The 23,472-nt window shown below is 33.5% G+C and overlaps 2 protein-coding genes across 2 annotated transcripts; one reads left to right on the forward strand and one right to left on the reverse strand.

Annotated features, from left to right (window-relative positions):
* Positions 1-10,198: 10,198 nt before the first annotated feature.
* On the reverse strand, positions 10,199-11,527 carry LOC135122355 (ras guanine nucleotide exchange factor P-like). Its single transcript, XM_064046543.1, has 3 exons — positions 11,465-11,527; positions 10,924-11,372; positions 10,199-10,259 (listed from the first exon to the last, which is right to left on the reverse strand). Exons 1-3 carry the CDS (start codon positions 11,525-11,527, stop codon positions 10,199-10,201), a joined length of 573 nt encoding a protein of 190 aa, XP_063902613.1.
* A 6,963-nt stretch (positions 11,528-18,490) lies between these two features.
* On the forward strand, positions 18,491-19,814 carry LOC135122356 (ras guanine nucleotide exchange factor P-like). Its single transcript, XM_064046544.1, has 3 exons — positions 18,491-18,553; positions 18,647-19,095; positions 19,754-19,814. Exons 1-3 carry the CDS (start codon positions 18,491-18,493, stop codon positions 19,812-19,814), a joined length of 573 nt encoding a protein of 190 aa, XP_063902614.1.
* Positions 19,815-23,472: the final 3,658 nt, after the last annotated feature.

Here is a 23,472-nt window from a genome sequence, read left to right on the forward strand (position 1 = left end):
CAGTTTCTAGCTAAAATTTGATGGTTTCGTTGCACTTTCCGAGCCCGTAGGGTATCTGATTGGCTTAAAAGTACAAGAAAACACTTCAATAGTGACGTTTCTGAAGAATTTTAACAGTTTTCTTGTATCTACGAACGCCAGAATGCATAAAATTGACCTAAACGTCTCCTTTTCCTATTCTGAGTCGATTCTGCATGCTTTAAGTGTGTTTGGTGGCTCAGAACCATCAAAAAACGTTGAAATATAGTTCAACTTCAATAAAAATCGACAAAAATACAGTTTCTAGCTAAAATTTGATGGTTTCGTTGCACTTTCCGAGCCCGTAGGGTATCTGATTGGCTTAAAAGTACAAGAAAACACTTCAAAAGTGACGTTTCTGAAGAATTTTAACAGTTTTCTTGTATCTACGAACGCCAGAATGCATAAAATTGACCTAAACGTCTCCTTTTCCTATTCTGAGTCGATTCTGCATGCTTTAAGTGTGTTTGGTGGCTCAGAACCATCAAAAAACGTTGAAATATAGTTCAAATTCAATAAAAATCGACAAAAATACAGTTTCTAGCTAAAATTTGATGGTTTCGTTGCACTTTCCGAGCCCGTAGGGTATCTGATTGGCTTAAAAGTACAAGAAAACACTTCAAAAGTGACGTTTCTGAAGAATTTTAACAGTTTTCTTGTATCTACGAACGCCAGAATGCATAAAATTGACCTAAACGTCTCCTTTTCCTATTCTGAGTCGATTCTGCATGCTTTAAGTGTGTTTGGTGGCTCAGAACCATCAAAAAACGTTGAAATATAGTTCAAATTCAATAAAAATCGACAAAAATACAGTTTCTAGCTAAAATTTGATGGTTTCGTTGCACTTTCCGAGCCCGTAGGGTATCTGATTGGCTTAAAAGTACAAGAAAACACTTCAAAAGTGACGTTTCTGAAGAATTTTAACAGTTTTCTTGTATCTACGAACGCCAGAATGCATAAAATTGACCTAAACGTCTCCTTTTCCTATTCTGAGTCGATTCTGCATGCTTTAAGTGTGTTTGGTGGCTCAGAACCATCAAAAAACGTTGAAATATAGTTCAAATTCAATAAAAATCGACAAAAATACAGTTTCTAGCTAAAATTTGATGGTTTCGTTGCACTTTCCGAGCCCGTAGGGTATCTGATTGGCTTAAAAGTAGAAGAAAACACTTCAAAAGTGACGTTTCTGAAGAATTTTAACAGTTTTCTTGTATCTACGAACGCCAGAATGCATAAAATTGACCTAAACGTCTCCTTTTCCTATTCTGAGTCGATTCTGCATGCTTTAAGTGTGTTTGGTGGCTCAGAACCATCAAAAAACGTTGAAATATAGTTCAAATTCAATAAAAATCGACAAAAATACAGTTTCTAGCTAAAATTTGATGGTTTCGTTGCACTTTCCGAGCCCGTAGGGTATCTGATTGGCTTAAAAGTACAAGAAAACACTTCAAAAGTGACGTTTCTGAAGAATTTTAACAGTTTTCTTGTATCTACGAACGCCAGAATGTATAAAATTGACCTAAACGTCTCCTTTTCCTATTCTGAGTCGATTCTGCATGCTTTAAGTGTGTTTGGTGGCTCAGAACCATCAAAAAACGTTGAAATATAGTTCAAATTCAATAAAAATCGACAAAAATACAGTTTCTAGCTAAAATTTGATGGTTTCGTTGCACTTTCCGAGCCCGTAGGGTATCTGATTGGCTTAAAAGTACAAGAAAACACTTCAAAAGTGACGTTTCTGAAGAATTTTAACAGTTTTCTTGTATCTACGAACGCCAGAATGCATAAAATTGACCTAAACGTCTCCTTTTCCTATTCTGAGTCGATTCTGCATGCTTTAAGTGTGTTTGGTGGCTCAGAACCATCAAAAAATGTTGAAATATAGTTCAAATTCAATAAAAATCGACAAAAATACAGTTTCTAGCTAAAATTTGATGGTTTCGTTGCACTTTCCGAGCCCGTTGGGTATCTGATTGGCTTAAAAGTACAAGAAAACACTTCAAAAGTGACGTTTCTGAAGAATTTTAACAGTTTTCTTGTATCTACGAACGCCAGAATGCATAAAATTGACCTAAACGTCTCCTTTTCCTATTCTGAGTGGATTCTGAATGCTTTAAGTGTGTTTGGTGGCTCAGAACCATCAAAAAACATTGAAATATAGTTCAAATTCAATAAAAATCGACAAAAATACAGTTTCTAGCTAAAATTTGATGGTTTCGTTGCACTTTCCGAGCCCGTAGGGTATCTGATTGGCTTAAAAGTACAAGAAAACACTTCAAAAGTGACGTTTCTGAAGAATTTTAACAGTTTTCTTGTATCTACGAACGCCAGAATGCATAAATTTGACCTAAACGTCTCCTTTTCCTATTCTGAGTCGATTCTGCATGCTTTAAGTGTGTTTGGTGGCTCAGAACCATCAAAAAACGTTGAAATATAGTTCAAATTCAATAAAAATCGACAAAAATACAGTTTCTAGCTAAAATTTGATGGTTTCGTTGCACTTTCCGAGCCCGTAGGGTATCTGATTGGCTTAAAAGTACAAGAAAACACTTCAAAAGTGACGTTTCTGAAGAATTTTAACAGTTTTCTTGTATCTACGAACGCCAGAATGCATAAAATTGACCTAAACGTCTCCTTTTCCTATTCTGAGTCGATTCTGCATGCTTTAAGTGTGTTTGGTGGCTCAGAACCATCAAAAAACGTTGAAATATAGTTCAAATTCAATAAAAATCGACAAAAATACAGTTTCTAGCTAAAATTTGATGGTTTCGTTGCACTTTCCGAGCCCGTAGGGTATCTGATTGGCTTAAAAGTACAAGAAAACACTTCAAAAGTGACGTTTCTGAAGAATTTTAACAGTTTTCTTGTATCTACGAACGCCAGAATGCATAAAATTGACCTAAACGTCTCCTTTTCCTATTCTGAGTCGATTCTGCATGCTTTAAGTGTGTTTGGTGGCTCAGAACCATCAAAAAACGTTGAAATATAGTTCAAATTCAATAAAAATCGACAAAAATACAGTTTCTAGCTAAAATTTGATGGTTTCGTTGCACTTTCCGAGCCCGTTGGGTATCTGATTGGCTTAAAAGTACAAGAAAACACTTCAAAAGTGACGTTTCTGAAGAATTTTAACAGTTTTCTTGTATCTACGAACGCCAGAATGCATAAAATTGACCTAAACGTCTCCTTTTCCTATTCTGAGTGGATTCTGCATGCTTTAAGTGTGTTTGGTGGCTCAGAACCATCAAAAAACGTTGAAATATAGTTCAAATTCAATAAAAATCGACAAAAATACAGTTTCTAGCTAAAATTTGATGGTTTCGTTGCACTTTCCGAGCCCGTAGGGTATCTGATTGGCTTAAAAGTACAAGAAAACACTTCAAAAGTGACGTTTCTGAAGAATTTTAACAGTTTTCTTGTATCTACGAACGCCAGAATGCATAAAATTGACCTAAACGTCTCCTTTTCCTATTCTGAGTCGATTCTGCATGCTTTAAGTGTGTTTGGTGGCTCAGAACCATCAAAAAACGTTGAAATATAGTTCAAATTCAATAAAAATCGACAAAAATACAGTTTCTAGCTAAAATTTGATGGTTTCGTTGCACTTTCCGAGCCCGTAGGGTATCTGATTGGCTTAAAAGTACAAGAAAACACTTCAAAAGTGACGTTTCTGAAGAATTTTAACAGTTTTCTTGTATCTACGAACGCCAGAATGCATAAAATTGACCTAAACGTCTCCTTTTCCTATTCTGAGTCGATTCTGCATGCTTTAAGTGTGTTTGGTGGCTCAGAACCATCAAAAAACCTTGAAATATAGTTCAAATTCAATAAAAATCGACAAAAATACAGTTTCTAGCTAAAATTTGATGGTTTCGTTGCACTTTCCGAGCCCGTAGGGTATCTGATTGGCTTAAAAGTACAAGAAAACACTTCAAAAGTGACGTTTCTGAAGAATTTTAACAGTTTTCTTGTATCTACGAACGCCAGAATGCATAAAATTGACCTAAACGTCTCCGACAAAAATACAGTTTCTAGCTAAAATTTGATGGTTTCGTTGCACTTTCCGAGCCCGTAGGGTATCTGATTGGCTTAAAAGTACAAGAAAACACTTCAAAAGTGACGTTTCTGAAGAATTTTAACAGTTTTCTTGTATCTACGAACGCCAGAATGCATAAAATTGACCTAAACTTCTCCTTTTCCTATTCTGAGTCGATTCTGCATGCTTTAAGTGTGTTTGGTGGCTCAGAACCATCAAAAAACGTTGAAATATAGTTCAAATTCAATAAAAATCGACAAAAATACAGTTTCTAGCTAAAATTTGATGGTTTCGTTGCACTTTCCGAGCCCGTAGGGTATCTGATTGGTTTAAAAGTACAAGAAAACACTTCAAAAGTGACGTTTCTGAAGAATTTTAACAGTTTTCTTGTATCTACGAACGCCAGAATGTATAAAATTGACCTAAACGTCTCCTTTTCCTATTCTGAGTCGATTCTGCATGCTTTAAGTGTGTTTGGTGGCTCAGAACCATCAAAAAACGTTGAAATATAGTTCAAATTCAATAAAAATCGACAAAAATACAGTTTCTAGCTAAAATTTGATGGTTTCGTTGCACTTTCCGAGCCCGTAGGGTATCTGATTGGCTTAAAAGTACAAGAAAACACTTCAAAAGTGACGTTTCTGAAGAATTTTAACAGTTTTCTTGTATCTACGAACGCCAGAATGCATAAAATTGACCTAAACGTCTCCTTTTCCTATTCTGAGTCGATTCTGCATGCTTTAAGTGTGTTTGGTGGCTCAGAACCATCAAAAAACGTTGAAATATAGTTCAAATTCAATAAAAATCGACAAAAATAGTTTCTAGCTAAAATTTGATGGTTTCGTTGCACTTTCCGAGCCCGTAGGGTATCTGATTGGCTTAAAAGTACAAGAAAACACTTCAAAAGTGACGTTTCTGAAGAATTTTAACAGTTTTCTTGTATCTACGAACGCCAGAATGCATAAAATTGACCTAAACGTCTCCTTTTCCTATTCTGAGTCGATTCTGCATGCTTTAAGTGTGTTTGGTGGCTCAGAACCATCAAAAAACGTTGAAATATAGTTCAAATTCAATAAAAATCGACAAAAATACAGTTTCTAGCTAAAATTTGATGGTTTCGTTGCACTTTCCGAGCCCGTAGGGTATCTGATTGGCTTAAAAGTACAAGAAAACACTTCAAAAGTTACGTTTCTGAAGAATTTTATCAGTTTTCTTGTAGCTACGAACGCCAGAATGCATAAAATTGACCTAAACGTCTCCTTTTCCTATTCTGAGTCGATTCTGCATGCTTTAAGTGTGTTTGGTGGCTCAGAACCATCAAAAAACGTTGAAATATAGTTCAAATTCAATAAAAATCGACAAAAATACAGTTTCTAGCTAAAATTTGATGGTTTCGTTGCACTTTCCGAGCCCGTAGGGTATCTGATTGGCTTAAAAGTACAAGAAAACACTTCAAAAGTGACGTTTCTGAAGAATTTTAACAGTTTTCTTGTATCTACGAACGCCAGAATGCATAAAATTGACCTAAACGTCTCCTTTTCCTATTCTGAGTCGATTCTGCATGCTTTAAGTGTGTTTGGTGGCTCAGAACCATCAAAAAACGTTGAAATATAGTTCAAATTCAATAAAAATCGACAAAAATACAGTTTCTAGCTAAAATTTGATGGTTTCGTTGCACTTTCCGAGCCCGTAGGGTATCTGATTGGCTTAAAAGTACAAGAAAACACTTCAAAAGTGACGTTTCTGAAGAATTTTAACAGTTTTCTTGTATCTACGAACGCCAGAATGCATAAAATTGACCTAAACGTCTCCTTTTCCTATTCTGAGTCAGTAGTTATATAGTGGGGGTTCTAGACCAGGTCAAATGAGGTCAAACTGGTCCAGCTCCCCCATTACTTTTCATCGAGCGGTCATTGACCTTTCATTTGTTGTCGACCTTGTCGGTGCACGTGGCTGACCTTGCCAGCTGGTCCAGCTCCCCCATTACTTTTCATCGGGCGATCGTTGACCTAGTCGTTGCTCGACCTTGGTCGTTTATTGCCCTCGTTCATCTCGAGATCTATCCCCTCTTTTCGTTTAGGTCGGGGAGGGATCTCGGACGCAATCTCGCATCCCCACTTCCGTTTTATACTTGTATAAAAGTCGATGGATTCGTCTGTAGGAATTAATTAGTTTTTTGAATTCAATTATTTAACACTTTGTAAAGTTGAAATGTCATCTTTCATTTCTACCTTGAATAAAGAGTCTCACTTGCAGGCTTTTGTGAGTGCGAAAACTTTAGAAGAAAATAAAAAATTTTTAACAAAAAATTTTAGTAAACTGTCTACAAAGTACGGTGACAAGATATTTGTGGAACTTGAAGAGTCTAGAACGATACTTCCACAGAGATTTACCGAAAAATTCACCGACTCAGTGATCAGCGATCTGAACCAGAAGATCGTGAACGGCTTGAAATTGTACTTGGTAAATAGAGGTCCGATCGGTCGAACCATCAATATCGAATTTATCGAAGAATGAAGAAGGCATTGGTTCATGTGGAAAACAAATCAAGTGCAGTTAGACTGCTTCATCGTAGATTAGAATTACACTTAAAACGAATTAGTTATTTAAAAGAAGCAATTAAAATGTATGAAATAAGGACTAAATTGAACAATCTTAAGCTGTAATAGAAATTATAATAAATATTATTTAATTCGTTCGGTGTATTATTTTCCCCAGTCTCATGTAAAAAATATTTAATTGCAAACCGTCATGAATAACAGACGTGTTTGTTTCGACAAAGTTCCGGTTATTTTCTTAATAAATGATAAAGAAAGCCGAATTAATACTTGGTTATACGATGTTAAAAGATTTCAAATGAATGTGGAACGTTTCGAATTGCAAATAAAGCCCTTAATCGAAAAAATGATGGAGAAGAAACGAAAATTTAGAGAAACAATCGAAAAATTGGATTCAGAATTGAAAATTATTGAGCAAAGAAAATCAGTTAAATAACTGTGCACATTGCGGTTAAACCACTGCATCCTAAATTAGATTTAAATTTAAAACTTATTAGTTGCTTAAAATGTATAAAGTACGAACTTGTTTGTGTAATCTTAAGTTGTAATTGAAATTATAATAAATATTGTTTATTTCGTTTGGTGTATTATTTTCCCGAGTCTCATATAAAATTATTTAATTGCGAATAACCGCAACGAATAAAAGCCGTGTTTGTTCCGACAAAATTCCGATTATTTTCTTAATAAATAAATGTTCACCAGCAACTTTCCGCCGATTTAAGTTTCTTTGCACTCGAAATCTCGTACGTTACAATCAGTTCAACGTAAAAATAATTATGCAAAACACGTCCGTGATTATTAGAATAAAATGTCGGAAGGCGAGTGTGTGTTGTTTAAAATTAAAAATTGCTTACCACATTGAAAACAGGCAATTAAATTATCCGTTGTCCCTCGAAAACATTCATATACACGCACACATCACAGAAGCCACTATTTAGTGCAACAAAACCACCTTTTTCCCAAATCTTTCACGGTAAAATTCATAAACCGAAACACGCCGCCCGTCATTATTACAACACAGAATGAAATAACGCGATGCTGTTTCAGCAAATTCTTACGGAACTGGACGCTTTTTCTCAATTGACAGGGACGTATTCGGAAATATTAGAAAAAAGAATTATCGCTTGAGGGTGCCAAAGGGCAAAAAGTTTGTTAAAAAAATAAAAATGCATCCCTATAAACTAATGACACATTTGTGTAAAAATAAATGTGGGTTAGAGGTGCAATAATTGTTTAAATATAAAAAAAAATGTTTTACTCGAAGACGGTAAGAGATATGAGGTTCGTGCAAAGAACAAAAAAGTTCCTAAAATACGAAACACATGCACCTGTGTCGATGGTTTTTAGTTTGAGTTTAGCATTTCGGAGAAAAGGGCAAAAGTTTGTGGTGACCAAACGGAATTAGTTAAAAATTTGTTTTTTGTGTCAAATTATTTTCGGATGAATAATCGATAGGCCCATATAATTAAATATGTGAAAATTTGAGTTTGGGGCGCAACAATTTTTGTCAAAAAAGGTTGTCAAAATTCGAAAAAAAGTTTTCCTTGAGCAGTAGGAAAGTAAATTAGAAGTTTTGGTGAAAAAAAAAATTTAAAAAATTCAAAGAATCCAAAGAAAAATTAAAACAAAAAAAATCTCAAAAAAAAAATCCAAATTTTGAAAAGTTTGTTTTTCCACAAAATCAAATGCATATTCATGAAGTACTATCTAATCGTGTGTAAAAATGATTATGACTCATAGGTGTATCTACCGTTTAAATAGAAAAAATTTTTGTTACTCGAAAATGGTAAGAGATAGGAGGTTCGTGTATAGAGCAAAAAAGATTGACAAAAACAAATAATATCGACAGCCGTCGACGGTTTTTCGCTAACTTTTGACATGACTGTGAAAAGGGCAAAAGTTTGTGGCGCCCAAACGGTAAAACTTAAAAAATATATTTTTGTACCAAAATATTTCTGAGTGAACAGTCTATAGGTCCACTTAGCAAAATAAATATTTTTTGCTACCGTTTAGTAGTAATAACGAAAAAACGTCATAGTTCGTAAGCGGTAAGAGGTAGCATGTCGGCTCAGGGGAACGGGGAAATGCTAAAAAAATTAAGGCATATGTTGAACAAAAAAAATTTTGAAAAAAGTTGAAAATAAGGGAGAAAAGGGCAAAAGATTCTAGTGTCCAAATGGTAAGAAATAGAATATCGGTTGCATACATCAAAACCTTCTTCTGGAACGAACGCATAAGTTTGTTCAAAAAAATCGATTCTGTCCACGTCAACCTTGATACAGGAGCCATTTTTAGTTTTTTCGAGGTCGCTACGTAAAACTTTTTTCAGGTCGAAAAAAAGACCATCGAAAAAGGATTCGAATAAGCCCAACATGCAACACAAAAAAAAAAAAAAAAAAAAAAGCGAAATAGGTTATTCTTTATATTTATTGTTATATGACTACTACCATCACAACTAAATATACTAAGACAGTAAAAAAAAAAATTCCAGTTAACCAAAAACCGCTTTTTGTTGAATTTTATATGAAAACAACAAAAGATCATTAAAAAAAAAAAACGAAAACCTATAAACAGCCATCAAAAATCAATAAAAAAATCAATAAAAAAAGAAAAACATCAAAAACAAATAAAAAACCAAAAAACTATCAAAAACCAACAAAAAACCATCAAAAAGCACTATTAAAAAAAGATATATATATATTGATACTTCTACTACTTCTAAATTTGTATATGTTAGCCTATGCTGTGGTGGTGGATCATGATGAGTCATATCGTGCTGCTGGACAAATAATTTAAAACGTATTAAATAACTTGTTGTTGTATTAAATCGTAGTTGCTAAATCTTTCTGAATTAGTGAAACTCTTGCATTTTCGATAAGAGAAAAACAACTGAATCGTCAACTTGAAATAAAAATTAGAGAGGGAAAAAGAGTAAAAGAAGGGATTAATTTCGTATATAAATTCAAGACTATATGAAAGATGTGATTATAACTGATTAACTAGTATCAAGAGAATTAACCAATAGATATCTAGGGACATGGGTAAGGTTATATTTTTATTACAGTATGTAAATTTCATATTTTTTTTTTGTTTTGTTTAGAGGATTTTATAGTTTGCCCATACGATAGGAGCCATCGAATGCTAGAGGGGAGACTCCAGAGGCATATATTTAGGTGTCATAGGGAGGCTTGGGAAAGGGAGCGACAGCTCCGCGAAGCTGCACTTCCCAAAGCATCACCACCGATACCATCTCAACCATCAAAATGGTTCAATTCTGAACCCCCAAAAGTAACATCACTCGAAAATTGGGACGACGACGCCAGTGGGACGTACGTTCCATCGTTGAAGGATGACTTGATGCTCGACAAGACATCAATAAATTTTTATAACGCTGTGTTCGGCAAAAATAAACAAAAATAATTTTTTGTTTTTGTCTGTCTCTACTCGTTAATTTGTACCACCCTACCAGAACTTACCATCTCTACAAGCTACCTCTCTAAATACTAACAGCGATACCATTCCCAAGGAGAACATGGACTTTTGTTTAAGAAATGCTCGTGTATGGTTTGTCACAATATTCCTGATATTATCGATACATCGATCCCACTACAGTATAAACAAGAATTTGTCTTAAGAAACAAAAGCCGCTGCAAGTCACCTAATTACACCATTATTGACGATTATAGTGGTTCCAAAAATTTTAGCGAAAATGCTACAGGATATTGTTTGGCAAAACCATTGATTTGGATATATACTTCCGCAGGAGCACACACACACACACACACACACACACACACACACACATCGGCCTGGATAATTTTTCGAAAGTCGCTGCGTAAAAATTTTTTCGTAAAAAAAAAAAAAAAGATCATTGAAATAGGAATCGAATTAGCCCAACATGCAACACTTAAAAAAAAAAAAAACAAGCGAAATAAAATACTTATATTATTTATTGATATATAAATATTACTATTACAATACAAGCACCACTATCACTACTAATTCTACTACTACTAAAACATTTCAACACTTTTAACGCTACTAACACTACTACTGACACTATGAGATTATATACATTTTATTTTTACATATAGTTTCTTTAATTTGTCGGATTTTTGAATACTTTTTTTCATTTCGTTTTCTGCACCCCGCAATTCACTTTGTTCTTCCACTAACTGTCTTTGGAGAGTTGCAATTTGATTTGCTAATTTTTTAATGTTTTTTTTGCACTTTTTTTGTTTTTGCACTAGTTCCCTTTGTCGCGTATTATGTCTGTCCTGCGCTGCCCTACACTTCCACTTAAAATTATACAATAATGTAGATGCATTGTCTTCGTCTTCGAATTCATCACCCGAATCATCAGGTGCAGCAGGATGAGGTGTATCAGGGGCAGGTGTTGGTTGAGACGTCGGTGGTGATGGTGATTTGCGGACCGGTTGTTGCTGCTCCTCCTGCTGCTGTTGCTGCTGCTCCTGCTCCTGCTCCTGCTGCTCTTGCTGCTCTCTCTGCCTCTGTTCGTCTTCCTCCGTAACTCCGTAAACATTACGAAGGAAAGACAAGCTTTTTCCGTGCGCCTCTAACCCCTCAAACAGTGAGGGCGTCATAGAGACGCACGGCTCCTCCAGCCCTGATATATCTAGCTGGGAAGGTGTCTGGGAGTCTTCCACAGCGGAAGTGGAGGCGTCCTCACTTTTTGTTTTTAGTTTTTCAATTTCTTCCTCAGGTAGATCTGCAAGTCTACGCAGTTTGGGCAAAGGCGGCTGAAAATAAAATAAATACTTATAAACATTTCTACATTTTATGAATATAAAAACATTTTTTTTTTTAAATTAATCAAAAATAAAAAACCTACCTGTATCACTACATCCTGGAGGATGTTAATTTTTGGTTTCTTGAGACTCAAGGAATACTTCATTTTTTTTTTTTTTCAACAATTAGCACTTAACACTAACAGACACAGAATTAAGACAAACAATTACGAGTTCCTATGCAAAATATATAGGAAAAATAATGCAGAATATGCAGAAAATAAATGGCGAAGAAGGGTGAAATGTCAAATCAGCAGTTTTACATGTCCATATATGGTCATTTAAAGATTGATTGCAATGAAGTAGGAGGGTGAAATGTCAAATCAGCAGTTTTTTCATGTCCATATATGGTCATTTAATAATTTATTGCAATTCAGCAATTCTTCAAACTATTTCCGTGTGAATTGCAATTCAGCAATTTTTTGATATTTGGTATATAAAAGTAACTTTTGTAAGCATGTGAGTACAGTTCACACATCAGATATGTTCTCATTAAAAAACACAAGTTTCATTTCTCGCAATCTTGATATATCTTCACTGAATGAAGAAAAACGTCGTATCATTCAAACAGTTGAAAGTTTGTTACATCAAAAATTTCGGTCGTCCAGAACTTTCATGGCTGGGGGATGTGCAGCGTTTCTCTTAGGTCGGACGTCTTCTTATACAGACATCGATATTTACGTCGAAGCAGATGAAAATACACAAAAATGGGCTAAGGATAACTGCGCAGACAATCACATGTCTAAATATGACTATCTTTATCAGTCCAAGTGGCCCTGCTGCTATTTGAAGTTTGATGGATTTATATTTAATATTATTTTTGTTGAACCTCGTCTTCAATTTTCGTTGGAAGCCAGAATTCTATGTATCCTTAAATCGTTCGACTTAACCGCGTGCAAAGTGGCAATACACTTTTCAAGTGGAATAAATCCTGTTCTTGTAGAATGGAAATTAACTGACCTGAACTTCGATAATGTCAAGAAAAAGGATCGCATCATTAAGTATAAGAAAAGAATTGAGAAAAATGAAAAGGAACAACGATTCGATCCCAACAGTTTGTCTATGTTGGCCTATACCGTCGTGGTAGATCATGATGACTCATATCGTGCTGCTGGACAAATACTTTGAAAGATATTTATATAACTTAATATTGTTATGCTGAATCATTGTAGTGTTGATTCCGTTAGATAAATATGTAAGAGGATATTAAATAAAACTCACAAACGTAACTAATTGTTTTATTGAACCAATATGTTTATACATTTTCAAACATTTATTGAACTATTGCATTTGCTACAGTGAGTGAAACAAATTAGTACTAAATAAAGAAACACACACACGCACAATTATTTTTGTGTGTCTTGACATGTTTCCGTTTGCCGCCTTCGAAACGATGATATATTTTTTTTAATATTTTCTGAATACGTCTCTGGCAGCGTGCGAGATCCAATGCATCGCAAGCTTTTTCGCTCTCCGTCATCTAACACCTTATTGTAATAATTTCGAAGGAATGCGGACATGTTTACGTTATTGTGGATTAATTCTGGGCGTAATTCAACGATTTCGAAACGAAATTGATATATGGCAACGATTTCATTATTTTGTACATTAATTACTGCATGTTTTTTTTTTTTTTTTTTTATATATATATATAAAATCTGGTGTGGATACAAAAGTTGAATATCCGAATTTAATTGGGTCGTATTTATTTATGTTAATTTTCAATCCCAAAATTTCATACAACGCCCAACCGGAATCCTTTTCTGCAAATTTCTCTAATTTTTTCATGATTTTATCAATGACGTTTTCTTCGTACCATTCTTTTAAATTTGTGTTTTGATCAATGTGTTATTTTTTGTTGAAAATGTTTTAATGTCTGTTTCACTAGAGTGCGGTTGAATAAAATTTGCCGAAAAAATTACATTTACCTTAAGCATTGAGTTTTTCACTTCTTTTTTAATTCTAAACATAAAGCATTTAAAAGATTGTTGAAAAAAAACTGAAGAGGATCTTTAACATGGTGGTTACTTATAAATCCTGTACGAATTCGTTGTTGAAAGCAGGATTCGACATCTTGCCATGTTACATTAGTCACCGATTTAAATTTGTTGGTTTTAATATAGCCTTCACCAGTTTTTATAGATAATAATTGTTTTTTCTTATTTAAAAGCTTTAGGTGATAAAATTTCAAATACGTCAAGCTTGTTCCTAAGGAATTTGCGTTTTCCAATATATTTTCTCAGGGGATTTTACATTTGAGTGCTTTTCTAATTATTATAATACTGTTATAACTAAAAAAATGTTTAGTTTCTTTGATTGTTTTGATTTTACTTAAGTATTCATGAATTAGCTTAAGAGAGTTTTTACATATAACCCTCACTGATTCTTGTGATTTCATTTTTTGTCGTGAAACTTGCTCACCACAGCAGAAAAAAAAAAAAAGAACACTACTATGACCCGTTGACTAGTTTTTTGTTTATATGTGAATTAATGAATGATTCACATAGATTTGATACTTCTGACTATGATTTATATAATATTTATGATATAGAACTTAAAAATAAGAAAGATGAAAATAACGGTAAGATTATGCTAGAATTTGTGGGTCTCAGATCTAAAATGTACGCATCTAGAACTGCAAGTTATGATTTCAATAAAAAATTAGTTAAGAAATCCAAAGGTAGTACAAAAGCATCACTTAAAACAATAACGTTTGAAAATTACAAAGATTGTTTATTTAATAATCGAAGTTACGAAAAATCCCAAAGACTCATCAAGTCCAAACATCATACTGTTTACACAGTAAAACAAGAAAAAGTAGTTCTCAGCCCCAATGATGACAAAAGAATTGTCACAAGATTCGCAACGGATACGAAACCTTGGGGATATCATATTTCGCACGTAATTTAAAAAAAGTGGGAATTGTCATATATAAGCAATTAAATTTCACTGATGTTGGTTATTTTATGATTACAACAATGTCTGACTTGAGACAATTTGTTGATTTACAAGCATTTTGTGCATCCGAAAGCGTGTACAAAACATATCTTAAAGCCGCTGCGAGTGATCGAACGAAATTAAATTTATTCCTTCATCTCATCGATAAAAAAGATTTTATTGTACCGGACGAAGTGTTTAAATGGATTGCCGAAAGTGAAAGTGACTTTTATACACTTGACATTTGTATTCTGCTACAAAGAAAGCAATGTGTCGATGGTTACATTGATGCATTTCTACGTGTATGCGAAAGAGACCAAATTGAAAATTTAAATTATGCTGCTTTGGAGTTTTTGATGACCACCAACTATTTGGACAATACTCTAACGTATAAATGTTTTATTTATAAATTATTGAGTGATAATCGCTGGCAGAATCTTGGAGATATATTCTATCCTGTTGAGAATATCCAGAAAAATTATCGAAGGATCGACCAGTGCGTGGATGAATTTATGTGTCGGGCTGCGTATTTGGCAAACCATAAAGGGCTCAGTACTTTCTATGAGTCTTTAGAAATAATAAATTACGATTCTTTCGCATTTCAACCTTCTCAAAATCAGGAGCACCGAAGAATTTTCAACTGGATCAAAAAGAACATTGTCAAAGGAGAAGCCAATCCTGAAATACCATTAGGATGGACAGAGGGACCGGATTCAACAAAATGGCCCTCGATTAAGTTAGATGATTATAAGAAAACTTTACATGTAATTTCTGGTAACCATGAATAAAATACACAAAAATGGGTTATATGTAGTTTTATTTACCCCCAAACATAATACAATAACAGATGAAATTATTTACATCACTCTGACGACATCTTGTGCAGGGATGTATTTTTCATTTCATCCTTATCGAAGTTCGCTGGTTTGTTTGGATAAGAACGATGTCTGGAATTCTTTAAACATATCATAGACAATTGCATACCGATTATTTGTGAAATCAACATTCATGTTTTTGTAGGGATACATGGTATCATTAAGGTACAATTTTACATCTCTCAGATTACAATGATCATATTGACTGTAGTTTTTCTTCAATTGATTTTTTCTTCCCTGTTGTAATGCAAAAATTATGTACTGTGATTTTTTTAAGAAAGCCTTAACAAAAATGGAAGGAAAAAAGCAAGGGTGGGGATTAATATGGTGTATAAATTAAAGATCACACACACACACAAGAACGAATTAATAAGTTTCTTGCAAGTACATAAGTTAATACTTAATAGCAGAAATGGGTAAGCTTATACATTTTTGTTGTAGTATGTAAAGTTTTAAAAACTTTTTTTTTTTCTGTATAGAAAAATTTATCATTTGTCCTTATGATCCTAGCCACAGGCTGTTAGAGAAGAGGTTGAGAAAACATATTTTCAACTGTCATCGGGATGCCTGGGAGAGGGAGCGAAAACTCTGGGAGGCTGAACTTCCCCTATGGATATTTACTTCGATAGGAGCAATTATTTTTGTAATCGTATTTTGTGTGTTCCTTTATTTAGGATTAATTTGTTTCAGTTATTTTAGCAAATAAAATACTCCAACAAATGTATGATTCAATAAAACAATTAGCTACTTTTGATTGTTTTATTTAATATCCTTCACCATGTTAATCTACAACAAATGTATGATTCGATAAAACAACTAGCTACTTTTGATTGTTTTATTTAATATACTTACTTCAACATGTTAATCTAAGAGCATCAACGCTACAATTCAATACAATATACTCCACGGGTCATAGTAGTGTTCTTTTTTTTTTTTTCTGCTGTGGTGAGCAAGTTTCACGACAAAAAATGAAATCACAAGAATCAGTGAGGGTTATATGTAAAAACTCTCTTAAGCTAATTCATGAATACTTAAGTAAAATCAAAACAATCAAAGAAACTAAACATTTTTTTAGTTATAACAGTATTATAATAATTAGAAAAGCACTCAAATGTAAAATCCCCTGAGAAAATATATTGGAAAACGCAAATTCCTTAGGAACAAGCTTGACGTATTTGAAATTTTATCACCTAAAGCTTTTAAATAAGAAAAAACAATTATTATCTATAAAAACTGGTGAAGGCTATATTAAAACCAACAAATTTAAATCGGTGACTAATGTAACATGGCAAGATGTCGAATCCTGCTTTCAACAACGAATTCGTACAGGATTTATAAGTAACCACCATGTTAAAGATCCTCTTCAGTTTTTTTTCAACAATCTTTTAAATGCTTTATGTTTAGAATTAAAAAAGAAGTGAAAAACTCAATGCTTAAGGTAAATGTAATTTTTTCGGCAAATTTTATTCAACCGCACTCTAGTGAAACAGACATTAAAACATTTTCAACAAAAAATAACACATTGATCAAAACACAAATTTAAAAGAATGGTACGAAGAAAACGTCATTGATAAAATCATGAAAAAATTAGAGAAATTTGCAGAAAAGGATTCCGGTTGGGCGTTGTATGAAATTTTGGGATTGAAAATTAACATAAATAAATACGACCCAATTAAATTCGGATATTCAACTTTTGTATCCACACCAGATTTTATATATATATATAAAAAAAAAAAAAAAAAAACATGCAGTAATTAATGTACAAAATAATGAAATCGTTGCCATATATCAATTTCGTTTCGAAATCGTTGAATTACGCCCAGAATTAATCCACAATAACGTAAACATGTCCGCATTCCTTCGAAATTATTACAATAAGGTGTTAGATGACGGAGAGCGAAAAAGCTTGCGATGCATTGGATCTCGCACGCTGCCAGAGACGTATTCAGAAAATATTAAAAAAAATATATCATCGTTTCGAAGGCGGCAAACGGAAACATGTCAAGACACACAAAAATAATTGTGCGTGTGTGTGTTTCTTTATTTAGTACTAATTTGTTTCACTCACTGTAGCAAATGCAATAGTTCAATAAATGTTTGAAAATGTATAAACATATTGGTTCAATAAAACAATTAGTTACGTTTGTGAGTTTTATTTAATATCCTCTTACATATTTATCTAACGGAATCAACACTACAATGATTCAGCATAACAATATTAAGTTATATAAATATCTTTCAAAGTATTTGTCCAGCAGCACGATATGAGTCATCATGATCTACCACGACGGTATAGGCCAACATAGACAAACTGTTGGGATCGAATCGTTGTTCCTTTTCATTTTTCTCAATTCTTTTCTTATACTTAATGATGCGATCCTTTTTCTTGACATTATCGAAGTTCAGGTCAGTTAATTTCCATTCTACAAGAACAGGATTTATTCCACTTGAAAAGTGTATTGCCACTTTGCACGCGGTTAAGTCGAACGATTTAAGGATACATAGAATTCTGGCTTCCAACGAAAATTGAAGACGAGGTTCAACAAAAATAATATTAAATATAAATCCATCAAACTTCAAATAGCAGCAGGGCCACTTGGACTGATAAAGATAGTCATATTTAGACATGTGATTGTCTGCGCAGTTATCCTTAGCCCATTTTTGTGTATTTTCATCTGCTTCGACGTAAATATCGATGTCTGTATAAGAAGACGTCCGACCTAAGAGAAACGCTGCACATCCCCCAGCCATGAAAGTTCTGGACGACCGAAATTTTTGATGTAACAAACTTTCAACTGTTTGAATGATACGACGTTTTTCTTCATTCAGTGAAGATATATCAAGATTGCGAGAAATGAAACTTGTGTTTTTTAATGAGAACATATCTGATGTGTGAACTGTACTCACATGCTTACAAAAGTTACTTTTATATACCAAATATCAAAAAATTGCTGAATTGCAATTCACACGGAAATAGTTTGAAGAATTGCTGAATTGCAATAAATTATTAAATGACCATATATGGACATGAAAAAACTGCTGATTTGACATTTCACCCTCCTACTTCATTGCAATCAATCTTTAAATGACCATATATGGACATGTAAAACTGCTGATTTGACATTTCACCCTTCTTCGCCATTTATTTTCTGCATATTCTGCATTATTTTTCCTATATATTTTGCATAGGAACTCGTAATTGTTTGTCTTAATTCTGTGTCTGTTAGTGTTAAGTGCTAATTGTTGAAAAAAAAAAAAATGAAGTATTCCTTGAGTCTCAAGAAACCAAAAATTAACATCCTCCAGGATGTAGTGATACAGGTAGGTTTTTTATTTTTGATTAATTTAAAAAAAAAAAATGTTTTTATATTCATAAAATGTAGAAATGTTCATAAGTATTTATTTTATTTTCAGCCGCCTTTGCCCAAACTGCGTAGACTTGCAGATCTACCTGAGGAAGAAATTGAAAAACTAAAAACAAAAAGTGAGGACGCCTCCACTTCCGCTGTGGAAGACTCCCAGACACCTTCCCAGCTAGATATATCAGGGCTGGAGGAGCCGTGCGTCTCTATGACGCCCTCACTGTTTGAGGGGTTAGAGGCGCACGGAAAAAGCTTGTCTTTCCTTCGTAATGTTTACGGAGTTACGGAGGAAGACGAACAGAGGCAGAGAGAGCAGCAAGAGCAGCAGGAGCAGGAGCAGGAGCAGCAGCAACAGCAGCAGGAGGAGCAGCAACAACCGGTCCGCAAATCACCATCACCACCGACGTCTCAACCAACACCTGCCCCTGATACACCTCATCCTGCTGCACCTGATGATTCGGGTGATGAATTCGAAGACGAAGACAATGCATCTACATTATTGTATAATTTTAAGTGGAAGTGTAGGGCAGCGCAGGACAGACATAATACGCGACAAAGGGAACTAGTGCAAAAACAAAAAAAGTGCAAAAAAAACATTAAAAAATTAGCAAATCAAATTGCAACTCTCCAAAGACAGTTAGTGGAAGAACAAAGTGAATTGCGGGGTGCAGAAAACGAAATGAAAAAAAGTATTCAAAAATCCGACAAATTAAAGAAACTATATGTAAAAATAAAATGTATATAATCTCATAGTGTCAGTAGTAGTGTTAGTAGCGTTAAAAGTGTTGAAATGTTTTAGTAGTAGTAGAATTAGTAGTGATAGTGGTGCTTGTATTGTAATAGTAATATTTATATATCAATAAATAATATAAGTATTTTATTTCGCTTGTTTTTTTTTTTTTTAAGTGTTGCATGTTGGGGTAATTCGATTCCTATTTCAATGATCTTTTTTTTTTTTTTTACGAAAAAATTTTTACGCAGCGACTTTCGAAAAATTATCCAGGCCGATGTGTGTGTGTGTGTGTGTGTGTGTGTGTGTGCTCCTGCGGAAGTATATATCCAAATCAATGGTTTTGCCAAACAATATCCTGTAGCATTTTCGCTAAAATTTTTGGAACCACTATAATCGTCAATAATGGTGTAATTAGGTGACTTGCAGCGGCTTTTGTTTCTTAAGACAAATTCTTGTTTATACTGTAGTGGGATCGATGTATCGATAATATCAGGAATATTGTGACAAACCATACACGAGCATTTCTTAAACAAAAGTCCATGTTCTCCTTGGGAATGGTATCGCTGTTAGTATTTAGAGAGGTAGCTTGTAGAGATGGTAAGTTCTGGTAGGGTGGTACAAATTAACGAGTAGAGACAGACAAAAACAAAAAATTATTTTTGTTTATTTTTGCCGAACACAGCGTTATAAAAATTTATTGATGTCTTGTCGAGCATCAAGTCATCCTTCAACGATGGAACGTACGTCCCACTGGCGTCGTCGTCCCAATTTTCGAGTGATGTTACTTTTGGGGGTTCAGAATTGAACCATTTTGATGGTTGAGATGGTATCGGTGGTGATGCTTTGGGAAGTGCAGCTTCGCGGAGCTGTCGCTCCCTTTCCCAAGCCTCCCTATGACACCTAAATATATGCCTCTGGAGTCTCCCCTCTAGCATTCGATGGCTCCTATCGTATGGGCAAACTATAAAATCCTCTAAACAAAACAAAAAAAAAATATGAAATTTACATACTGTAATAAAAATATAACCTTACCCATGTCCCTAGATATCTATTGGTTAATTCTCTTGATACTAGTTAATCAGTTATAATCACATCTTTCATATAGTCTTGAATTTATATACGAAATTAATCCCTTCTTTTACTCTTTTTCCCTCTCTAATTTTTATTTCAAGTTGACGATTCAGTTGTTTTTCTCTTATCGAAAATGCAAGAGTTTCACTAATTCAGAAAGATTTAGCAACTACGATTTAATACAACAACAAGTTATTTAATACGTTTTAAATTATTTGTCCAGCAGCACGATATGACTCATCATGATCCACCACCACAGCATAGGCTAACATATACAAATTTAGAAGTAGTAGAAGTATCAATATATATATATCTTTTTTTAATAGTGCTTTTTGATGGTTTTTTGTTGGTTTTTGATAGTTTTTTGGTTTTTTATTTGTTTTTGATGTTTTTCTTTTTTTATTGATTTTTTTATTGATTTTTGATGGCTGTTTATAGGTTTTCGTTTTTTTTTTTTAATGATCTTTTGTTGTTTTCATATAAAATTCAACAAAAAGCGGTTTTTGGTTAACTGGAATTTTTTTTTTTACTGTCTTAGTATATTTAGTTGTGATGGTAGTAGTCATATAACAATAAATATAAAGAATAACCTATTTCGCTTTTTTTTTTTTTTTTTTTGTGTTGCATGTTGGGCTTATTCGAATCCTTTTTCGATGGTCTTTTTTTCGACCTGAAAAAAGTTTTACGTAGCGACCTCGAAAAAACTAAAAATGGCTCCTGTATCAAGGTTGACGTGGACAGAATCGATTTTTTTGAACAAACTTATGCGTTCGTTCCAGAAGAAGGTTTTGATGTATGCAACCGATATTCTATTTCTTACCATTTGGACACTAGAAACTTTTGCCCTTTTCTCCCTTATTTTCAACTTTTTTCAAAATTTTTTTTGTTCAACATATGCCTTAATTTTTTTAGCATTTCCCCGTTCCCCTGAGCCGACATGCTACCTCTTACCGCTTACGAACTATGACGTTTTTTCGTTATTACTACTAAACGGTAGCAAAAAATATTTATTTTGCTAAGTGGACCTATAGACTGTTCACTCAGAAATATTTTGGTACAAAAATATATTTTTTAAGTTTTACCGTTTGGGCGCCACAAACTTTTGCCCTTTTCACAGTCATGTCAAAAGTTAGCGAAAAACCGTCGACGGCTGTCGATATTATTTGTTTTTGTCAATCTTTTTTGCTCTATACACGAACCTCCTATCTCTTACCATTTTCGAGTAACAAAAATTTTTTCTATTTAAACGGTAGATACACCTATGAGTCATAATCATTTTTACACACGATTAGATAGTACTTCATGAATATGCATTTGATTTTGTGGAAAAACAAACTTTTCAAAATTTGGATTTTTTTTTTGAGATTTTTTTTGTTTTAATTTTTCTTTGGATTCTTTGAATTTTTTAAATTTTTTTTTTCACCAAAACTTCTAATTTACTTTCCTACTGCTCAAGGAAAACTTTTTTTCGAATTTTGACAACCTTTTTTGACAAAAATTGTTGCGCCCCAAACTCAAATTTTCACATATTTAATTATATGGGCCTATCGATTATTCATCCGAAAATAATTTGACACAAAAAACAAATTTTTAACTAATTCCGTTTGGTCACCACAAACTTTTGCCCTTTTCTCCGAAATGCTAAACTCAAACTAAAAACCATCGACACAGGTGCATGTGTTTCGTATTTTAGGAACTTTTTTGTTCTTTGCACGAACCTCATATCTCTTACCGTCTTCGAGTAAAACATTTTTTTTTATATTTAAACAATTATTGCACCTCTAACCCACATTTATTTTTACACAAATGTGTCATTAGTTTATAGGGATGCATTTTTATTTTTTTAACAAACTTTCTGCCCTTTGGCACCCTCAAGCGATAATTCTTTTTTCTAATATTTCCGAATACGTCCCTGTCAATTGAGAAAAAGCGTCCAGTTCCGTAAGAATTTGCTGAAACAGCATCGCGTTATTTCATTCTGTGTTGTAATAATGACGGGCGGCGTGTTTCGGTTTATGAATTTTACCGTGAAAGATTTGGGAAAAAGGTGGTTTTGTTGCACTAAATAGTGGCTTCTGTGATGTGTGCGTGTATATGAATGTTTTCGAGGGACAACGGATAATTTAATTGCCTGTTTTCAATGTGGTAAGCAATTTTTAATTTTAAACAACACACACTCGCCTTCCGACATTTTATTCTAATAATCACGGACGTGTTTTGCATAATTATTTTTACGTTGAACTGATTGTAACGTACGAGATTTCGAGTGCAAAGAAACTTAAATCGGCGGAAAGTTGCTGGTGAACATTTATTTATTAAGAAAATAATCGGAATTTTGTCGGAACAAACACGGCTTTTATTCGTTGCGGTTATTCGCAATTAAATAATTTTATATGAGACTCGGGAAAATAATACACGAAACGAAATAAACAATATTTATTATAATTTCAATTACAACTTAAGATTACACAAACAAGTTCGTACTTTATACATTTTAAGCAACTAATAAGTTTTAAATTTAAATCTAATTTAGGATGCAGTGGTTTAACCGCAATGTGCACAGTTATTTAACTGATTTTCTTTGCTCAATAATTTTCAATTCTGAATCCAATTTTTCGATTGTTTCTCTAAATTTTCGTTTCTTCTCCATCATTTTTTCGATTAAGGGCTTTATTTGCAATTCGAAACGTTCCACATTCATTTGAAATCTTTTAACATCGTATAACCAAGTATTAATTCGGCTTTCTTTATCATTTATTAAGAAAATAACCGGAACTTTGTCGAAACAAACACGTCTGTTATTCATGACGGTTTGCAATTAAATATTTTTTACATGAGACTGGGGAAAATAATACACCGAACGAATTAAATAATATTTATTATAATTTCTATTACAGCTTAAGATTGTTCAATTTAGTCCTTATTTCATACATTTTAATTGCTTCTTTTAAATAACTAATTCGTTTTAAGTGTAATTCTAATCTACGATGAAGCAGTCTAACTGCACTTGATTTGTTTTCCACATGAACCAATGCCTTCTTCATTCTTCGATAAATTCGATATTGATGGTTCGA

The sequence above is a fragment of the Zophobas morio genome, unplaced genomic scaffold, assembly GCF_036711695.1.
Source record: "Zophobas morio isolate AGI-343-1 ecotype UQ-CSIRO unplaced genomic scaffold, CSIRO_AGI_Zmor_V1 ptg001150l, whole genome shotgun sequence".
NCBI classification, from domain to species: domain Eukaryota; kingdom Metazoa; phylum Arthropoda; class Insecta; order Coleoptera; family Tenebrionidae; genus Zophobas; species Zophobas morio.